The sequence below is a fragment of the Loxodonta africana genome, chromosome 7, assembly GCF_030014295.1.
Source record: "Loxodonta africana isolate mLoxAfr1 chromosome 7, mLoxAfr1.hap2, whole genome shotgun sequence".
Taxonomy (NCBI): Eukaryota; Metazoa; Chordata; class Mammalia; order Proboscidea; family Elephantidae; genus Loxodonta; species Loxodonta africana.
Window position 1 is genome coordinate 95,459,884 of NC_087348.1, and position 20,108 is coordinate 95,479,991.

The 20,108-nt window shown below is 38.2% G+C and overlaps 1 protein-coding gene across 4 annotated transcripts in view; it reads right to left on the reverse strand.

Moving 5' to 3' along the window:
• The window catches only part of RSF1 (remodeling and spacing factor 1), a 166,621-nt gene that overhangs the window by 13,732 nt on the left and 132,781 nt on the right, over window positions 1–20,108 (reverse strand). For all 4 annotated transcript variants that reach the window (XM_023558505.2, XM_003418517.4, XM_010598170.3 and 1 more), the window contains exons 8-11: window positions 12,336–12,440; window positions 11,164–11,243; window positions 3,187–3,241; window positions 1,698–1,807 (exon numbers count right to left, since the gene is read on the reverse strand). In XM_023558505.2, coding sequence (XP_023414273.2) covers window positions 1,698–1,807; window positions 3,187–3,241; window positions 11,164–11,243; window positions 12,336–12,440 — 350 coding nt within the window. The remainder of the gene's footprint in view (window positions 1–1,697; window positions 1,808–3,186; window positions 3,242–11,163; window positions 11,244–12,335; window positions 12,441–20,108) is intronic.

Consider the following 20,108-nt stretch of genomic DNA (forward strand, 5'->3'; position numbering starts at 1 on the left):
GAGAAACATTAGGCGAACGCAAAAAACTGCACTTGGTTGAACTGAACTGCATACCCACAAATGCACACACACACCTCAAACATCCACTAGCTACTTCAGTTTACCATGTGTGTTCAAGGCACACGAATCCCCATCTCGTGTGAGAACTTTCTGTCTGATTTCAGATAACCCTCCTTCTACTTAAAACTGCAGCCTTCCTCACACTCATGTTCCACTGGCAAACTTCAGGTCTTTTACAAGGTAAAATGCCATACTTACTATAGTATTTATGTATCTCTTAACCATTTAACATGTATCAAACAGCACAACCATTTTCATTAGGCTCCTTTCTTTTATTCTTAAGGTGTCACTAATGAAGCTTTTGAGTGTTGTGGCCCTAACTCCGTATTTCCCATAACCCCTATGGTTTTTACTGTGTGATTTTTGCACAGCATGATGATACTTAGGGGCACCAATACTGTGTTACAAAAGAACTGATTGTATACTTGCACTTTCCATCTGAAAGGCTTTAACATCATTAGTTATAATGGTTTTATACAGAATGGTACTTGTTATTTTTTCAAAGTTCTTTTTCTAAAGGATAAGATGGACACTGTTCCCATATATATTACTGTCCTACTGCATTTTATAAAGTTTTAACAACAATAGCAGTAGCAGCAGTAAACTATATACAGGGAACTCTTCCATGAACACTGAATAAGAAGCAACCTCAGGATTGAGAGGTCTATAAAATCAACTTAGATTTTCATCTCTACTTATTCAAGTTAAAAGGCTATTTTGGTGTTATCCAAATCTCTGCTACCTTTAGTGGCAGAAGGTAAACCAGATTTTTTTACTGATTCTTTCGGTAGGCATTTATGGAACACTTACTACTTATCGGCACTATAGTAGGTGCAGGGGATATGAGGATATGTAAAATAGATATAGCTTTCATCTTCATGCTAACAGTCTAAAGGGGAAGAAAAACAATCAAATCATTATAATCACACACATTACAACTATAAGTGCTTTTAAGGAGGGGAACTGGCAGTTATGAGGGCATGTAACAAGAGGATTTCATCTAGAGAAGGCTGTTGTTATTAGCTGTCTTCAAGCTGACTTAGACTCATGGTAACCCATGCGTGCAGAGTGGAACTGCTCCTAGGGTTTTCAAGGCTGTGGCCTGTCTTCCAAGATGCCTCTGGGTGGGTTTAAACTGCTAACCTTTTGGCTAATAGTCAAACACTTAACTGTTTGCACCACCCAGGGCCTCAAGATGAAAATGGGAGAGAAATTACAGGCAGAGTAAAGAATATGTGCAAAGGGACTGGCACTGAAGGACGACAGTTGTGGCTAGTACACAGAACGAGGGGAAATGTGGATGTGAAGGAACCTGAAAGGTATGAGAGATCAGATTATGCAGCACCTTACTGACCTTGTTAAAGGCATCAATCCTTATCCTGAGAGCTATGGGAAGCCTCCTAAAGTTTATCTTAAAGTATGTCAAGCAAAAGAGGCTGACAAGAGCAGATTCACATTTGGAAAAGATTGTGCTGGCTGTTCTAAATTTCTATGACTTTGAAGATGCAAGATAAGAAACATACATACAATTGCTGATGATCACTGTGATGGGAAAAGCACACACTTCTAGGTCATGTTGTCTAATTTTAAAAACACTTTTTACCCTTTCATTGTAACCATTTCCACATATTTCATACCTATAACTTATACATTTCCGTGTTCTTGTTGACCTCCTTTCAAGCAAGTTTGCTTTGGATTTTTTTGAATCTTTTTTCTTTTCTTCTTGGTCTTCAGAAAAATCTGGCTCCTGGTTTAAAAATATGATAGTAAGTATATAGGTTATTATGCATGACAGAACAAAGTTTCCTGGAATTATTAGTTTTCTAAATTGCCATCTAGGCAACACTATGAAAGGTCTGAAAAGGATGAAACGATCCCCGAAAACAGAATAAACATGGTAACATGAAGTGCACAGATTAAAGAGAATACAGGTGGTCAGTGGATGAAACGCTTCTGTATTAGAATTCTTACACTTCTGTGAGTTTACATCTTTTAGAACAATCATGATGTTTTCCCATCAATAATCTTTTTAACAAATAACTTAACACGTAGTAGAAGATATTTAATAGATAAGCTGAATGAATGAAAAAAATGGACTTAAAAGGAAAAAGAGGTAAGATACTGAAGGAAGATAACTGAACAAGACAGGATATTTAAGGTTATGAATTAAACCTGAATGAAACTAAGAGAATTTCTTAATTTCAAATGAAAAACATGTTACATGATGAAATAACCTTCTCAATTATAAACTAGTCTAATAAATGCAATGCAATGATACCCCTTCAAAGCAACCAAACTGTGAATAAGAATACAAGTTGAAGTTTCTGTTTTCTTCCATAAGCAGGGAATTAAAAATCAGAAATCTCCCTGAAATATTCTTTAGTCATTTTACATAAACAGCACATAAAAAGGCTAAAAAACAAGTTACTTACCTTAGTGTAATAAAAGTGAAATGTATGCTTACCAAAAGTATAAACTGTAAATTTGGTTTGGATATGGTATCACATTTTTGGGCTATCTACATACACATTATTTCGATCACAGAGGGGTTACGGGTGAAGTTTTTTCCTTTTAAGGTTCTGTATTTTCATTTTTAATAAAACAGGCATCTTAGTTATCTAGTGCTGCTATAACAGAAATACCACAGGTGGGTGGCTTTAACAAACAGAAATTTATTTTCTCACAGTTCAGGAGGCTTTAAGTCAGAATACTGTGTGCTGGCCCTAGGGGAAGGCTTTCTGACTCTGTTGGCTGTGGAGGAAGGTCCTTGTCTCTTTGAGCTTCTGTTCCTGGGTGATCTTCCCATGCCTTGGCATCTCTGTTCCCCCATCTCTACTTCTCTCATGCTTATTTAGTCTCTTTTGTATCTCAAAAGAGATTGACTCAAGATAAACCCTACACTAATCCTGACTCATTAACACAGCAAAGACAACCCATTCCCAAATGGGATTATAACCAGGGGCACAGAGATTAGGATTTACAACACATATTTTTTGGGGACACAATTCAATCCATAACAACAGGTATATTATATATTCAAGACTACTCAAATTACATAATGTGAGTTAAATTTTAGAACAATTAAGATAGTCTCCCCTTTAAAAATACTGCAAACCAGAAACTTACTTGTGGAGGAATGATGTTTTCAATGCTGATACCCACATACACCAAGCGTTCTTTCCTTTAGGTGAAAAATAACAAATACACAAACAAAATGAGATTCGCTAAAAATTAAATTGTTATGAAAATATTAATTTGGCCAATACTAAAACTAGGATTTCATGGCAATAACAGAGACCAAGTAAAAGACATGTTGGCTATAATCTAAAAAACTTAATACAGTATTGCTATCTCCATGGGAGGCACTACACTCCCCGAAGGTATGAAAACTATAGCTTTAGAAGTGATTTATACAAGTGAAATAAAACCTGTAACTGAAAAAGACAAAGAAACTTCATGAAAAGAGTCATGCTGTGACTCCCTGATGATATGATTAGATGGAAAGCCACCTTTGATAGCACAAACTAGATCTTTGTTATGTTGGAAGTTTTCTGTAATAATGTGTGTGTACACAGGTATAATCTCATAGTAGTAAGTATCACTATAAAAAAAAGAAATCTGTATAACATAACCCTATCAAGATCCCAGTAAATTACGCTAAGGCCATTCGCTTCTTGCTCTAGAAAAGAATAACGGTGAGTCATCTGGTTCTGCACTCGAGGACGTCACGCTGAAGATAACTTTAGGGCCAGTTAAGACTTCTGCAGGAAATGATGGATTTGGACCATTAATGACATCTCCGTAGTTTCATTTCCAAGAAACAAACCTTTGTTGACTTTAATTCAACACATTTTACATAACAAATAGCTATATGAAACAAGGATATATTCAATTCTGCAATGACAGCTGAGCTCTCACATGGCATGTATGTTAAACTAAACTGAAACTGTAACCACTCTTCCTCCCTTTACCAGTACCACCCTTTATAGAAGGACATTAAGGCATCCAGATAGCTAGGTCCTTTAGAATGCATCCTTTATTGCCACGTCTGCCTTATAGACCGTTGGTCCTGCTAACAAGAATTTTATGCTCATATTACAGACAGGATATGAAGCTATTAAATAAAAATTGATATATAAGAAAATTCTAAAGTGATTTCAATCAAAACCTGATAAAAATATAGTACGGTTAATGAAGTAAAAACTAGGAAAGGCAAGATCAGCACTAGCTAGAATTATTAGGGAAGGCTTCATGGATGGATATTTTAGAACTTGAGCTATCTGTTATTAAATATGTCTGATGTGTAGGTGTCCCTATAATAACGAAGTTTATTGAGATAACAGTTTCCTCCTTTCTACCTAAAAATTTCTACTTTCACTTGGTCACTATTTCTCTCCTCAATTCAATTTGACAAACATTTGTTCACTTTTACCGTATTAAATCAGGATTTATGTCAGGCTTGGGAATCCAATGATGAATAAGACATGGAGCCTGCCCTTACAATTATTTAGTAACTGACAACAGTCCATTACGAACTGGCATCATGGAAACATAGAAAAGGAATAGATTTTGTCTGAAAAGCTAAGAAATTTGGGAAGACTATAAATAGGTGGTAACATCTGTGCAGCATCTTGAAGACATCATTCTCTTGCTCAAAAATCTTCATGATTTACATGTTGTTATAGAAAGATTCCACTTCCATCTCACTGTCTAGCTCAATGATCACCTTTGGCCTAGACCTTATCATTACCAAGAATTAAACCCCTTCCTAAATTTTAATTTCAGGCAGCCTATTCTCCGACTTCTATTGCTTCTCCTTCTAGTGCACTCCCTCTGGTAACCTAACTCCCGCAATTCACTGACTCCACTAGGACTGTATCCAATTACCCTACCCCCTTTTCACTGTCAATCACCCCCTTCATGTCCTTACTTTCCCCCTTATCTGATTTAGACTCCACAGTCCATCATCATAACCACCTCCGACTAAATCCAATTCTTTGCTAGCAAAACACTAATTCTGGAAGTATAGGATTGTTTGAATTCCCAAATCATTTCTGGCACCAAGCTCTTGAGAAGACATTTACAAATCAGAAATTGGCTGAACTTCTGAAATACCAGATTTCATGCAACATCACAGCTCCAGGTCTGCAAACAGTTGTTGGTTAGTCACTAATTACTCAGTGACACACCCCTCTTTTCTACCAGACTGTAGGGTCCTCGCAACTTGTTGTTAGTTGCTGTTGATTCTGACTCATGGCCACCCTTTGGGTGCAAAGTAGAACTGATCCATAGTGTTTTCAAGGCTGTGATCTTTTGGAAGCAGACTGCCAGGCCTGTCTTCTGATGTGCCTCTGGGTGGCTTCAAACTGCCAACCTTTCAGCTAGCAATTGAGCGCGTAACCATTTACACCATCTGGAGATTCCACTGCAAACCGTATTGAGTGCAGTTCTACTCTGACACACATGCAGCCACCTTGATTTGGAATTGGCTCAACAGCAAAGGTAGTAGTAGTAGTCAAAAACTTTCCACGAGTCTTTTCCACATACAAATGGTATAAGCATCACGAGCCTTCAAAGAATATGCAAATATAATCTGAAGCAGCAGGCAAAACTCTTATTGGTTTACCTCCTTGGCCTTTAGAGAAAATAAATACATTTTCTTTAAAGCCCTTAAAGGGTGAGACTATTAGATATCTACATAGCTAGGTCAAATCAGCTTTAGGACATGGGAAAACTACTCATTTTTCAGGACACATAGATTTCAGAAAGATTGAGGGAAAAAAAATTAGTTTTTATGTGATTTAACTTGAATCATCTTTAGTTAGCTCGTTTACATTTTCAAAATTAAAAATAGCAGAAACTGCACATCAAAACAGCCCTAATAATTCCATACAGGCATACCTCATTTTATTGTGCTTCACTTTATTGCACTTTGTAGATATTGCGTTTTTCACTAACTGAAGGTTTTGTGGCAACCCTGCATCAAGCAAGTCTATGAGCGCCATCTTTTCACCAGCATGTGCTCACTTTGTGTCTCTGTGTCACATTTTTGAAATTCTCACAATATTCCAAACTTTTTCATTATTATTATTATCTCTGTTGTATGATCTGTGATCAGTAATCTTTGGTGTTGTAATTAATTTGGGGTGCCACAAACTGTGCCCATATAACACAGCGAACTTAACTGATAAATGTCATGAGTGTTCTCGTAAAAAGACCAGACTTAATGGTCTAAGACTAGAGGAACCCCCGAAGACATGGCCCCCAGACTCTCTGTTAACCCAGAACTAAAACCATTCCTGAACCCAACTCTTCAGACAAAGATTAGACTGGACTATAAAACATAAACAATACTGGTGAAGAGTGTGCTTCTTAGTTCAAGTAGATACACAAGACTAAATGGGCGGCTCCTGTCTGCTGGCAGGACAAGAAAGCAGAAAGGGACAGAAGCTGGTTGAATGGACACAGGAAACCCAGGGTGGAAAGGGGGAGTGTGCTGTCACATTATAGGGATTGCAACCAGGGTCACATAACAATATGTGTATAAATTTTTGTATGAGAAATTAACTTGAGCTGTAAACTTTCATCTAAAGCACAATTAAAAAAAAAAAACAACGCTGTGAGTGTTCTGACTGCTCCACTGACTGGCTGTCTGTCCATCTCTCTCCCTTTCCTTGGGCCTCACTATTCCTTGAGAACTTACAATACTGAAACTGGCCAATCAATAACTCTACAACGGCCTGTAAGTGTTCAAGTGAAAGGACACATCGCATGTCTCTCACTTTAAATCAAAAGCAAAAAATGATTAAGCTTGGTGAGGAAGACCCATCAAAAGCTGAGACAGGCCGAAAGCTAGGCCTCTTGGGCAAAATAGTTAGGCAAGTTGTGAATGCAAAGGAAAAGTTCCTGAAGGAAATTAAAAGGGCTACTCCAGCAAACGCATGAATGATAAGAAAGGGAAACAGCCTCATTGCTGATATGGACTAAGTTTTAGTGGTCTGGATAAAAGCTCAAACCAGCCACAACACTCCCTTAAGCCAAAGCCTTATCCAGAGCGAGGCCCTAATTCTCTTTAATTCTATGCAGGCTGAGAGAGGTGGGGAGGCTGAAGGGAAGTCTGAAGCTAGAAGAGGTTGGTTCACGAGGCTTGAGGAAAGAAGCCGTTTCCAAAACACAGAAGTGTGAAGTGAAGCAGCAAGTGCTGAGGCAGACGCTGCAGCGAAGTCGCCCGAGGACCCAGCTCAGGGAGCTGATGCGGAACGTCAACGCCTGGCTTTACAGCCCCAAGGACGGCTAACGCAGCTGGTGACTTCAGGAGGGACCAACGCTTACTCACCCTTCCAGAAATCCTAGTGCCCTTAGAAATACGTTACATCTACTCGGCCTGCATTCTGTAAATGGAACAACAGAACTTGCATGACAGCACGTCTGTTTATAACATTGTTTACTGAATATTTTAAGCCCACTGTCAAGACCTACTGCTCAGAAAAACATTCCTTTTAAAATATTACGTTCATTGACAACGCACCTGGTCACCCACGAACTCTGATGGAGATGTACAAGGAGATTAATGTTGTTTTCAGGCCTGCTAACTAACACGATACCCGTTCTGCAGCCCACAGATCAAGGAGTACATTTGACTTCCAAGTCTTACTATTTAAGACATACATTTTGTGCACCTATAGCTGCAACAGACAATGATTCCTCCGATGGATCTGGGCAAAGTAAACTGAAAACCCTGCGGAAAGAGTTCACCGTTCTAGATGCCATTAAGAATACTCGTGATTCATGGGAGGAGGTCAAAATATCAACATTAAGAGGAGTTTGGAAGAAGTGGATTCCAACTCTCATGGATGACTTTGAGGAGTTCAAGACTTCAGTGGAGGAAGTAACTGCAGATGTGGTGAAAACAGCAAGAGAATAATAATTAGAAGTGGAGCCCGAATACATGACTGAACTGCTGCAATCTCATGATAAAACTTTAATGGATGAGGAGTTGCTTCTTAAGGATGAGCAGAGTAAATGGTTTCTGGAGATGTACTCCTGATGAACATGCTGTGAACATTGTTGAAATGACAACAAAGGATTTAGAATACTACATAAACTTAGCTGATGAAGTGGCAGCAGGGTTTGAGAGGACTGACTCCAGTTTTAAAAGAAGTTCTACTGTGGGTAAAATGCTACTAAAAAGCACTGCATGCTACAGAGAAATCTTCTGTGAAAGGAAGAGTCAATTGATGCAGCAAACTTCACTGTTGTCTTGTTTTAAGAAATTGCCACAGTCACCCCAACCTGCAGTAACCACCATCCCGATCAGTCAGCAGCCATAAACATCAAGGCAAGACCCTCCTCTAGCAAAAAGATTACGACTTGCTGAAGGCTCAGATGATGGTTAGCATTTTTTTTTTTTTTTAGCAATAAAGTATTTTTTTAATTAAGGTATGTACGTTGTTTTTTTTAGACATAATGCTACTGCATACTTAACAGACTACAGTATAAACTTTTATATGCACTGGGAAACAAAAAAATTGGAGTAACTCGCTTTAAATTGTGATATTCACATTTATTGCCGTGATCTGGTCTTGAACTCGCAGTATCTCTTAGGTATGCCTATATAGGACTGTTCTTTTATTTTTTAAAAATGTCCTTGGAAGATATCCCAAATATTTAAGATACAAGTTGTTTCTAGAAATAACCCAGGATTTCTAAATACAAAAGTATTTAGACATCTGATTTAAAAAACTAAGTTGTACCTCCTAATTAACTTTAAAAGTTACTTTGCCTTTAAACTAAGAAGCATCTCTAAGTCCGAGAGCTCAAACTGAGCAGTAACAAAACAAAACAAAACAAAAACAGGTTCTGAAGGCTGACCCTATTTTTCAGGCTCACCATTCATTACACAGGGCAAAGTGAGTGGAATGCGCTGACTCCTTAAGACAAGCTATATTCTGGGGACCAGAGCATGCACCAGAGGGCAAAAGTTACCCATTCTGTGCTGATGGTTCCCTCTAGGGACCAAGTACTTTTTCTGCCTCTGAAGATTTACTGGGAAGCTGTTGCACCATTGATAGTATGTACTGCTGCAAGGCAGGGACCTTCATGACAGTCTGAAACCAAAGGAATGGGCATGTGCCACAAATGACTGTTTCTAAAGGGTACTGCATGAGGTATCTGAATTTCTGGTAGGAAAAAATACAAATTTTTATTTGTTACACATATGTACCAATAGACCCTGGTAGGGACTCTGGGGGTATAATTAGTGGTACTTGATATATGCCACTAAACACCTAGGGTAGGCTTGTGGACTGACTGAAGAAAAAAATTCATACTAAAAACAAAAAAAAAAACCTACCCAAAATTCAGATAGACTAAATGATTCTACATGCTTCCATTAATGAAAACACATGGTATCAACAAAAAATTCAAAGCAAAACATAATTAGTTCACAAAAGGGTTAAGGTAGTAGCAAATGAAGGCATTAAAGACAAATGAAGGTAACAAGACCAATCCGGAGACAATGATTAGATCTTCTACTACTACGCTATCATACAAATGGGCATCGAGTCCTACTGATTAGTCCTCTGAAATTCTCTCCAATATCTCCACCTTATTATCATGATTGCCCTAGTTCAGGCCCTATCAATGCTCATAGATTCTTCCAAATTGATCTGGAAAAAAAATAAGGGAGTTGCTAGTTCCTTCTCCTTATTGTTACCACATCAATTTTTCTGAAATAAAGATCTGATTATGCACGTCCATCCTTTGACGGTTCCCCAGTGCCTACGGAGAATATTTCAAATTCCCAAGCCAGGTATGCAAAGCTGTTCACAATTTGGCCTCAACCTGCTTTACAGCTTTATAGCTTCATCTCCTACCACCTGTCTACCCACACTTTTACATTTTGATTTTGCTAACATTTGTGCTCTCTGCCTGAAATGTCCTTCCTCTGCATACTCACCTGTATAATCTCTACTTTCCTAGGTCTTCCCTGGTAATCCCAACCCCTACCAAAAACCGAAAACCCATTGCTTTCATGCTGATTCCAACTCCCAGCAACCTTATAGGACAGAGTAGAACTGCCCATTAGGGTTTCCAAGGAGCACCTGGTGGATTTGAACTGCTTTAGCTTAGCAGCCGAACTCTTAACCACTATGCCACCAGGGCTTCCACCCCAACCCCTAAGAGAACTAAAATGTCTCTCTACAATGTTCTTCTATTGCCTTGAATACACCTCGATTATTCTACATATTGTATCATTGGTTTATACATGAGTTTTTGAGAGAACATGAGCTCCATGTAAGCAAGAGCTTTGTCTTACTTCTCAGTTTTGTACACATCAGGTGGGAATTAGAGTTTAGTAACAATTAATCAAAGAAGATACAAATAAATAAAACTTACTGCCTTGATTTTGAGCCTTATTTTACAGATTAGGCCCAATTCCAGTCTTACCTCCTCCAAGAAGCCTTCTCCAACTACATCAGACCACATTACAGTAGCACACTGAAAAGGGAGGCACCCCTTCGCCAATGTTAGTTCTGTTCACCCAAAGGGATGACATGGGTGACTAAATCATAGACCAGCTTTTACAGTTTTCTTGTATTCTCTACAATATTTTAGTTAGGTACATATCCTCCACAATACTTAGGTCAGTATTTATTCAGAGCAGGTTCGGATAAATAATTTAGATCAGAGGTTGGCAAACTTTTCTGGTAAAGGGACAGATAATAAATATTTAAGGTTTGGCAGGTTATAAGGTCTTCAATGCAACTAATCTAATCAATTCTATTGTTTTATCACAAAAGCAGACACAGACAACACATACATGAAAAAGTATGACTGTGCTCAAATTAAACTTTATGAAAAACGAAATGTGAATATCACATCATTTTCACATGTCATAAAATATTATTCTTGTTTTGATTTTTTCAAATCATTTAAAAACATAAAAACCATTCTTAGTTTGTGGGCCACACAAAAACAAGTATTTAGCCCACAGATCATAGTTTGCCAACCCCTGCTTTAAATGGAGACATTTATCTATATTGCAAGACTATTTTGCTGTCAAATTCTGCTGTCAAACACTAACAACACATACTGCAATACCTTCGTTCAGCACGCTCCTTCTTCTTTAAGGCAACATCCAAATCTTGCAACTGTTCCTCTAATTTCTCACATAGTAATTTCTGAAGGAAAAAAATAGATGTCATTTCCTTATGAATAAACACCTTTCCAAAATCCTTTATCACTTGCACGTTAAGCTCATGGATATTTTACTCACTATATCGAGGATAAGAGGTGACATAGTGAGTAAACATTTAAGTTTTCCTTTCGTTTAATTAAATACAGGGATGCCTCAGCATGCATTGGATAAAAGATGACTGTACCATTTTTTAAATAAAGCAAACATTAGAAAAACCTATAGTCTTACCAAAAAACCCACTCTGCGCCTATACTACTGGCAGTAATTAATGTTTAAAATAGCATTTGGTTCAACATGTCTATGTAACAGTGACGATAATTAAAATAAAAAGTATTCCAAGACATTTTTTAAAGAAGGAAGTTATATATACAGTAAAATATAATGGTGCCAATTAACTATTTTTTAAAAGGAGAATGGAAAAAAATTACAGAACACCACTACATGATTATTGGGTCAAAAGGAGCTGAACAAAGTAATTGATAAAGCTATGCTGAGCTCCAGAAGTCCACTGAGAAATGCATAAAATCCATTATCTTTAAAGCAGAACTGGCATGTGGGACTAGGTTACATGAGAGAAACTACTCCACAGGAGCTATGGCACAGACGCGTCCTGTTTTTCAACTTTCAAAAGAAACTCACCTAAATCGAAATAGAAGGGAAGTATATGTTTCTCCTAAACCTGGTAATATCACCTGTAAAACTGCTGGTAAAAACAAGGTAGGCAGAAACAAAAAAGAGGATGAAACAAGGGGAAAAACAACAGGAAAAAACCTGTCTCTTCCCTTGTATCGAACTAAATTTGTTTGTGTCTACAACAAATGTAAGAAACAATAAACCAGCGATTACAGTTTTACAAAAATTGGATGACTTCGGAAAATTGTTTTAGAAAAAAGAGACCTAAAAGATACTAAGATAGCTTTTCAACAGTCTCTAATTTCAAAGAAATATAAACAAGAGGTAAGCACTATTTACAAATGTAAAGACTAAAGATGTTTGCTGCTGCCAAGAAGGATTATTAATTTCAATATGAAATCAAGGACATTTGGTCAAAAAACAGAGGTGGGCTGGGTCATACATGTTGGCAAGGTGGGCAAAACCATTCTCCATCAGGGATGATCATCAGAGGAGGCCGGAGACAGGCAGTATGGTATCCACTGTCACAAGAGTCACATAGAAGAATCTGAAATAAACCACAGATTAATGTCAACCTAACTCTGTAACTAAAATTCAGCAACTTTTTAAGTTAAAAAGACATTTCAATAATTTTCAGTAATACACTGCAAAACTCTTCACTTGCATAAAGCATAATTTTAAAAAGCTCTGATAATCTGACATACCATCTTTTAAAAAATATTCAAACAAAAAAAAAATCCCTAAGAAAATGTTAAGTTCCAAATTTTTCATGAAAAATATACATGAAGCACATACAAATGTATCCAGAAATATCCACAGCCAAACCTATATACGCACTTGGGTGTACTCCCATGTGCCCTCCCACACCTATTCAGCATCCATATCTACCTATGTATTCACTCAGAAATTACTATTTATTATGTTTATTGAAGACTGAACGTGTTATAGTTTTTAACCATTGTTGCCTTTTATTCTGTGTACCTGTCTTCCCTTGCCTTGGTCAAGTTGTGCTAACTTCCCCCATATTGCGTGCTGCCTTTCCCTTCACCAAAGTTAAGACGTGTCTACTCTCTAATAAATGATTTTCCCTCCCTTCCCCTCCCATCCCCGGTAAACATCAAAAAATGTTTCTTTCTGTGTGTAAATCTTTTCTTAACTGTTTATAATAGTGGTCTCATACAATATTTGTCCTTTTGTGATTGACTTATTTCAGGAGGCATAATGTCATCCAGGTTCATCCATGTTGTGAGACATTTCACTGATTCATCATTATTTTTTATTGTTGTTTAGTATTCCATTCTGTGCATGTAACAGTTTATCCATTCATCCATTGATGGGCACTTAGGTTGCTTCCATCTTTTTGCAATTGTGAATAATGCTGCAGTGAACACGGGTGTGCTTATGTCTATCCCTGTCATGGCTCTTATTTCTCTAGGATATATACCTAGGAGTGCGACTGCTAGGTGATATGGTATTATACATAGTGTTACACATGGTATTATACATGTCATCCCACTGCCTTCTTGCCAACGTGGTTTCTGCAGAGAAATCAGAGTTTAGTCTTATTGGTTCCCCTTTGTAGGCAACGGTTCATTTTTTCCAAGCTGATCTCAGGATTCTTTCTCTCGCTTTGGTTTTACGAAGTTTGACTATGATACGTCTTGGTGACTTTCTTTTGAGGTCTATCCTGTATGGGGTTCATTGATCTTCTTAGATGGATATCTTCTCATCTCCCACGATATTACGTTAGTTTTCTGCCAGCAAATCTTTAAAATTTCTCTCTTTTTTTTGTCTCCTCCTGTTCTGGAATTACTAACATGCATAAATTACTCCTCTTGATAATGACACATGTAACTCTTAGGTTTCTTCATTTTTCTTGGGCGGGGGGTGGTGGTGTGGACAGATGGACATGTGGTGGGCAAGTGAGTGCATATTTGCATGGTGGCCGCCACTGGCTGGGCCAGAGGGGTGTGTGCCAGGCAGGTGAGCACAGGGGCACACCGTTGTTGATGCTTACCAAGTGTGGGGTCGGGGGTGGCAGATGGGGTTGGATAAAGGCAGAGGACTGGCATTTATAGTCTCCAGTCAGGCTGGGTAGCTGGAGTATGGGACCTTCTGCTGCTTCCGATTAGGAGGCAGGTGGAAGGGAGTGTACCCTTTCAGCTAGCAGACATGGGTTTCCAGGTACTTCTCGTCTACTTCAGCCAGGAGTTGGGACCTGCCACAGAGTCCGGTTGGGTTGGGGATCTCCTACCAGTACTCCGCTGATGCACCACCTCATGCACACTCCCTACCCAGGGGGTCAAGAGACGGCTGGTCAAGCATTTACCTGACTCTAGATCCTGGCTCCCTCCTTGCTCTCTGGACAGCTGGATTCCTGCAATTATTGCCTTCCTTTCTATGTTTTCTGTCCTTAGATCCAGATCACAATCTGCTTACTTTGCTTCTCTCTGGGTATAATTGTACAGTTTCTCTTGTCTCTTATGGGAATGTCCTGAAGTTGTCTTCCTGTGCTCCTGACCTGGGGCCATTACTGGCTTTGTCTCAAGATAGCCATGTTGAGCCAGGATGGCTGGTAGAGCCCCTCAGCTCCTTGTCACTCCTCTTTCTCTGCTTTTATCCAATTTTTTCTCCCAATTGGTGCTTGATTCAGTTCTTCATCCTTCCTTTTGGATGTCTAGGGTTCTAGGATTGTTACCTGCATCTGTTTCACTTGGTTTCTCAGCTCTTCGCTGCAGTGGGATGATACGGTACATCTGACTAATCCACCATCTGGGCTCCTCCCTTCCTTCTGTGTGTATGTAAGTTTTGATGTACGTACAGAATTTAAATATTTTTAATTTGTTTTATTTTTTTTAATATTTATTTAAATTCATTCTGCTCTGAGAATCTGAAATATTATATTCTAATTTGAGACACGCAGGATTTTTTTAACGTAAAAAACTTTTTATTTTGATATAATTTTAGAATTTACAAAAGACTTATATAGTACAGAGTTCCCCTATACTCTTCACCCAGTTTCCACTAATGTTATTATTTTATATAACCATGGTACATCTATCAAGGAAACATCTATCAAAACTAAGAAATTAATATTGGCACAATGCTATTAACTAATCTACAGACTTTGTTCAGTTTTTCCAATAATGTCCTTTAAGTACCACATTGCATTTGGTCATCTTTCTCAGTCTTTCCTTGTTTTTCATGACTTTGACAGTTTTGAAGAGTACAGGCCAGATATTTTTTGTAGAATGTCCCTCAATTTGGGTTTATCTGATGTTTTCTCGTGATTAGATTTGGGTTGGGTGTTTTGGAAAAGAACACCACAAAGATGAAGTATCCTGCTCAATGCATTTGTCTTAGTCATCTGGTGCTGCTATAACAGAAATATCACAAGTGGATGGCTTTAAAAAAGAGAAATTTATTCTCTCACAGTCTAGTAGGCTGAAAGTTCAAATTCAGGGCACCAGCTCTAGGGTAAGGCTTTCTCTGTCGGCTCTGGAGGAAGGTCCTTGTCATCAATCTTCCTTTGGTCTAGAAGCTTCTCAGTGCAGGGACTCTAGGTCTAAAAGGACCGCATTCTGCTTCTGTTACTAGTTTCTTGGTGGTATGAGGTCCCCCTGCCTCTTTGCTGGCTTCTCTCTTTTATATCTCAAAAGTCACTGACTTAAGACACAACCTAACCTTTGTAGATTGAGTCCTGCCTCATTAATGTAAGTGCCTCTAATCCTGCCTCATTAACATCATAGAGGGAGGATTTACAACATATAGGAAAATCGCATCAGATGACAAAATGGTGGACAATCACACAATAGTGGGAATCATGGCTTAGCCAAGTCGACATACATTTTGGAGGGACATCATTCAATTCATAACAGCATCATATCTGGTGGTATATGATGTCAACGTGACTTATTACTGGTGATATTCCAACGCATGGTCAAGGAAAAAGAAATTAAGCTCCATGTTTTGGAGGGAAGGATATCAAAGAACTTGTGGTTAAATGTTAAAATCACCACAGTAATTAAAAATTTGGGGGGAGGTACTTCGAAACTAAGCAAATATTCTGTCTCTCCTTAAAGTTTCACCTACTAATTTTAGAATTCATCGGTGAATCTTGCTGATGGTGTCTTAATGGTAATTGTCTCTTTCCCTTATTCCTTCCTCATTTGTTATTCTTCTGTAAAAAAAATATGTTCCATTTCATCAATCCATTTATCAATCTACCTACCTATTTACTTATTTTCAGTATGAACTAATGGATATTTATTTTATTCTTTGGATTATAATCCAGAACTATTGTTTTTAGTTTGTTGTTCAAATTGTTCCAGCCACAGACATTGGGAGCTCTTTCAGGTTGGCTCTTGTGTCCTTAGGACTTGTCTATAATCTTTTTTTTTTTTAAAGCACGTCCTTACTTTCTCGTACTATAAGATGCTCCAGGCTCATCTTATATTTCCCCTGCCTAAGCTCTAGAATCAGCTGTTTTGCCAAAAAGCCCTGGCTCCTTTATTTCAGAATGGTATTAGAAACCAAGATCTGGGTGCTGGGTGTGCTCCCTGCTACCAGTATGACTGCTTCTCTCAGGAAATACAACTAAGAAATATGCATATGTCTAGCAATCCATGTATACGCATATATTCATCAACTCTAATCTAGCACCACTGAGGTCATTGTAGCATTCGGTCTTTCTTATTTATAACTTCTTTCTCTAACAATGAGAAATCTGGCTCCTATTAGCTACATTTATTTATTTAACTCCAGTATAAATGTAGGACTTTCTAGGTGGTGCAAATGGCACTTGGCTGCTAACCAAAAGGTTGGAGGTTTGAGTTCACCCAGAGGCACCTCAAAAGAAAGGCGTGGCAGTCTACTTCTAAAAAATCAACGACTGAAAACCCTATGGAGCACAGTTCTACTCTGACACACACGGGGTCACCAGGAGACAGAAGCAACAGCAACTTTTCTGGTTTAGCAAACATGTAAACGAGTTCCAGAATTGCTAACCCATACCACAGAGGGGATTTTAAAGTGGAAAAACTCCCTGCTTCTCCCTATAAAACATCACCACCACTTACAATACCAGTATTCAATACTAAGTTACATTAGAATTATAGTTCAGTTTTTTTTATATGATTGATTACATTGGCATATGTAGACAAACCTGGGACCCCGGTTCCACTCACCACATTGTCTCTACGGTAAAATGTAGTAGTTTAAGTTTCAAATAATGAAATTACAAGTAAACCTTTAGAATTCAACTTATTTTTTTAAAAAAAAAGATTGTCTAAACTCGGCAATAAAGGTAAAATCCCACTAAAATAAATACTATTATGAAAGAATTCTCAAATTTCGTAGCCTCAATTATTCATTTACTTTGACTAAAAAAAAAAAACCAAACCTGTTGCCATTGAGTTGATCCCATCTCATAGTGACCCTCTGGTATTCTGACTAAAGCTTCTGGAAAAAATCCCTCAAAGTTCTACATTCATTTATGAATTCTATTACTTTTTTTGCTGTATGAGCTCAATGAGGGCAAACACCGTATCTTTCCAGTTCAGCACCACATCCTTACCATTTAACATATAATATGTTCTTAATATTTTGATTTGAGGATTATCCTCAAGCACTTGGCAAAAGAAATCCACCACATCTGAGATCTTCAATTTCTAATGCCTTTCTCTTTGGCATAGTAATCAGCAGTGGGATTTTCACAGACCATAAAACAACCAAATAAATACAAATCCCGTGTGTGCTCCAAGGAGTGTGCAACTTTCTCCTTCTCCTCAGTGTTATTTCTGCTCACCCCATTTTCTTTTTCATTTCCTCATATCCTTTTATCCCTGACAGCTACTGCTGCTTCAGCTAAAATCCACTCTTACAAAGGCCCAGAGTCTGTTAAATAGGGAAAAGACAGTCTCTTTAACAAATGGGGCTGGCATAACTGGATATCCATCTGCAAAAAAATAAAACAAGACCCATACTTCACACCATGCACAAAAACCAACTCAAAATGGATCAAAGACCTAAATATAAAATCTAGAAGAATAAAGATCATGGAAAAAAAAATAGGGACAATGTTAGGAGCCCTAACACATGGCACAAGCAGTATACAAAACATTACTAACAAAAACCAGAAGAGACACTAGATAACTGGGAGCTCCTAAAAATCAAACACCTATGTTAATCCAAAGACTTCACCAAAAAAGTAAAAAGATTACCTACAGACTGGGAAAAAGTTTTTGGCTATAACAATTCCGATCAGCGTCTGATCTCTAAAATCTACATGATGCTGCAAAAACTCAACTACAAAAATACAAATAACCCAATTAAAAAATGGGCAAAGCATATGAACAGGCACTTCACCAAAGAAGACATTCAGGTAGCTAACAGATGTATGAGGAAATGCTCTCGATGATTAGCCATTAGACAAACAAAAATCAAAACTACAATGAGATACCATCTCACCCCAGCAAGGCTGGCATTAATTCAAAAAACACAAAATAATAAATGTTGGAGAAGGTTGTAGAGTGACTGGAACACTTATACACTGTTGGTGGGAATGTAAAACAGTACAACCACTTTGGAAATCAATTTGGTACTTCCTTAAAAAGCTACAAATAGAACTACCATATGATCCAGCAATTCCGCTCCTTGGAATATATCCTAGAGAAAAAAAAAGCCTTTACATAAACAGATATATGCACACCCATGTTCACTGCAGCACTGTTTATAATAGCAAAAAGATGGAAGCAACCAAGATGCCCATCAACAGATGAATGGATAAATAAATTGTGGTATATTCACATAATGGAATACTACGAAACAATTAAGAACAATGATGAATCCATGAAACATCTCACAACATGGCAGAATCTGGAAGGCATTATGTTGAGTGAAATTAGTCAGTTGCAAAAGGACAAATATTGTATGAGACCACTATTATAAGAACTCAAGAAATGGTTTAAACAGAAGAAAATATTCTTTGATGGTTATGAGGGTGGGGAGAAAGGGAAAGAGGTAGTCACTAATCAGACAGTAGACAAGAACTATTTTAGGTGAAGGGAAAAACAACATACAGTACAGGAGAAGTCAGCACAATTGGACTAACCCAAAAGCAGAGAAGTTTTCTGAATACAACCAAATGCTTACAAGGCCAGAGTAGCAGGGGCAGGGGTCTGGGGACCATGGTTTCAAGGGACATCTAGGTCAACTGGCATAACAAAATGAATTAAGAAAATGTTCTGGATCCTACTTTGGCGAGTGGCACCTGGGATCTTAAACACTAGCAAGCAGCCATCTAAGATGCATCAATTGGTCTCAACCTACCTGGAGCAAGAGAGAATAAGGAACACCATAGACACAAGATATATATGAGCCCAAGATACAGAAAGGGCCACATAAACCAGAGACGATATCAGCCTGAGACTGGAAGAACTAGATGGTACCCAGTTACCACCAATGACTACCCTGACAGGGAACACAAAAGAGAATCCCTGATGGAGCAGGACAGCAGTGGGATGCAGACCTCAAATTCTTGTAAAAACACCAGACTTAATGGTCTGACTGAGACTAAAGGGACCCTTGAGGTCATGGTCCCTGGACCCTCTGTTAGCCCCAGACTGGAACCATTCCCGAGCCAACTCTTCAGATAGGGATAGAACTGGACTATAAGACATGAAATGATACTGGTGAGAAGTGAGCTTCTTGCATCAAGTAGACACATGAGACTATGTGGCCACTTCCTGTCTGGAAGTGAGATAAGAAGACAGAGCGGACAGGTGCTGGTTGAACGGACACGGGGAATACAGGGTGGAGAGGAGGAGTATACCGTCTCATTGCGGGAGGCAAGCTAGGAGTACATAACAAGGTGTGTGTAAGTTCTTGTACGAGAGACTGACTTGATTTGTAAACTCCCACGTAAAGCACAATTAAAAAAAAATCCACTCTCACTTTAAAGAGACATTAGCAAATGATAGGATGAAAATACAACTGTTACTTTGTCCTTGATTTAGAGGGCAGAAAAGAAGACTCCTATCTCAAATATTCTCTTGGCTTTTCTCCACATAAAAATCTTGACCTAACTTTCGTAGCCCTGGTGATCATTCAAATGCTTAGAAGAATTTTCTCAGTGTAATTTCAATTTCTATTCTTCTCAGAGCTAAAGTCATTTTCTGGCTCTAAGTTATATCTTTTACTTGAACCCTGTGAAACT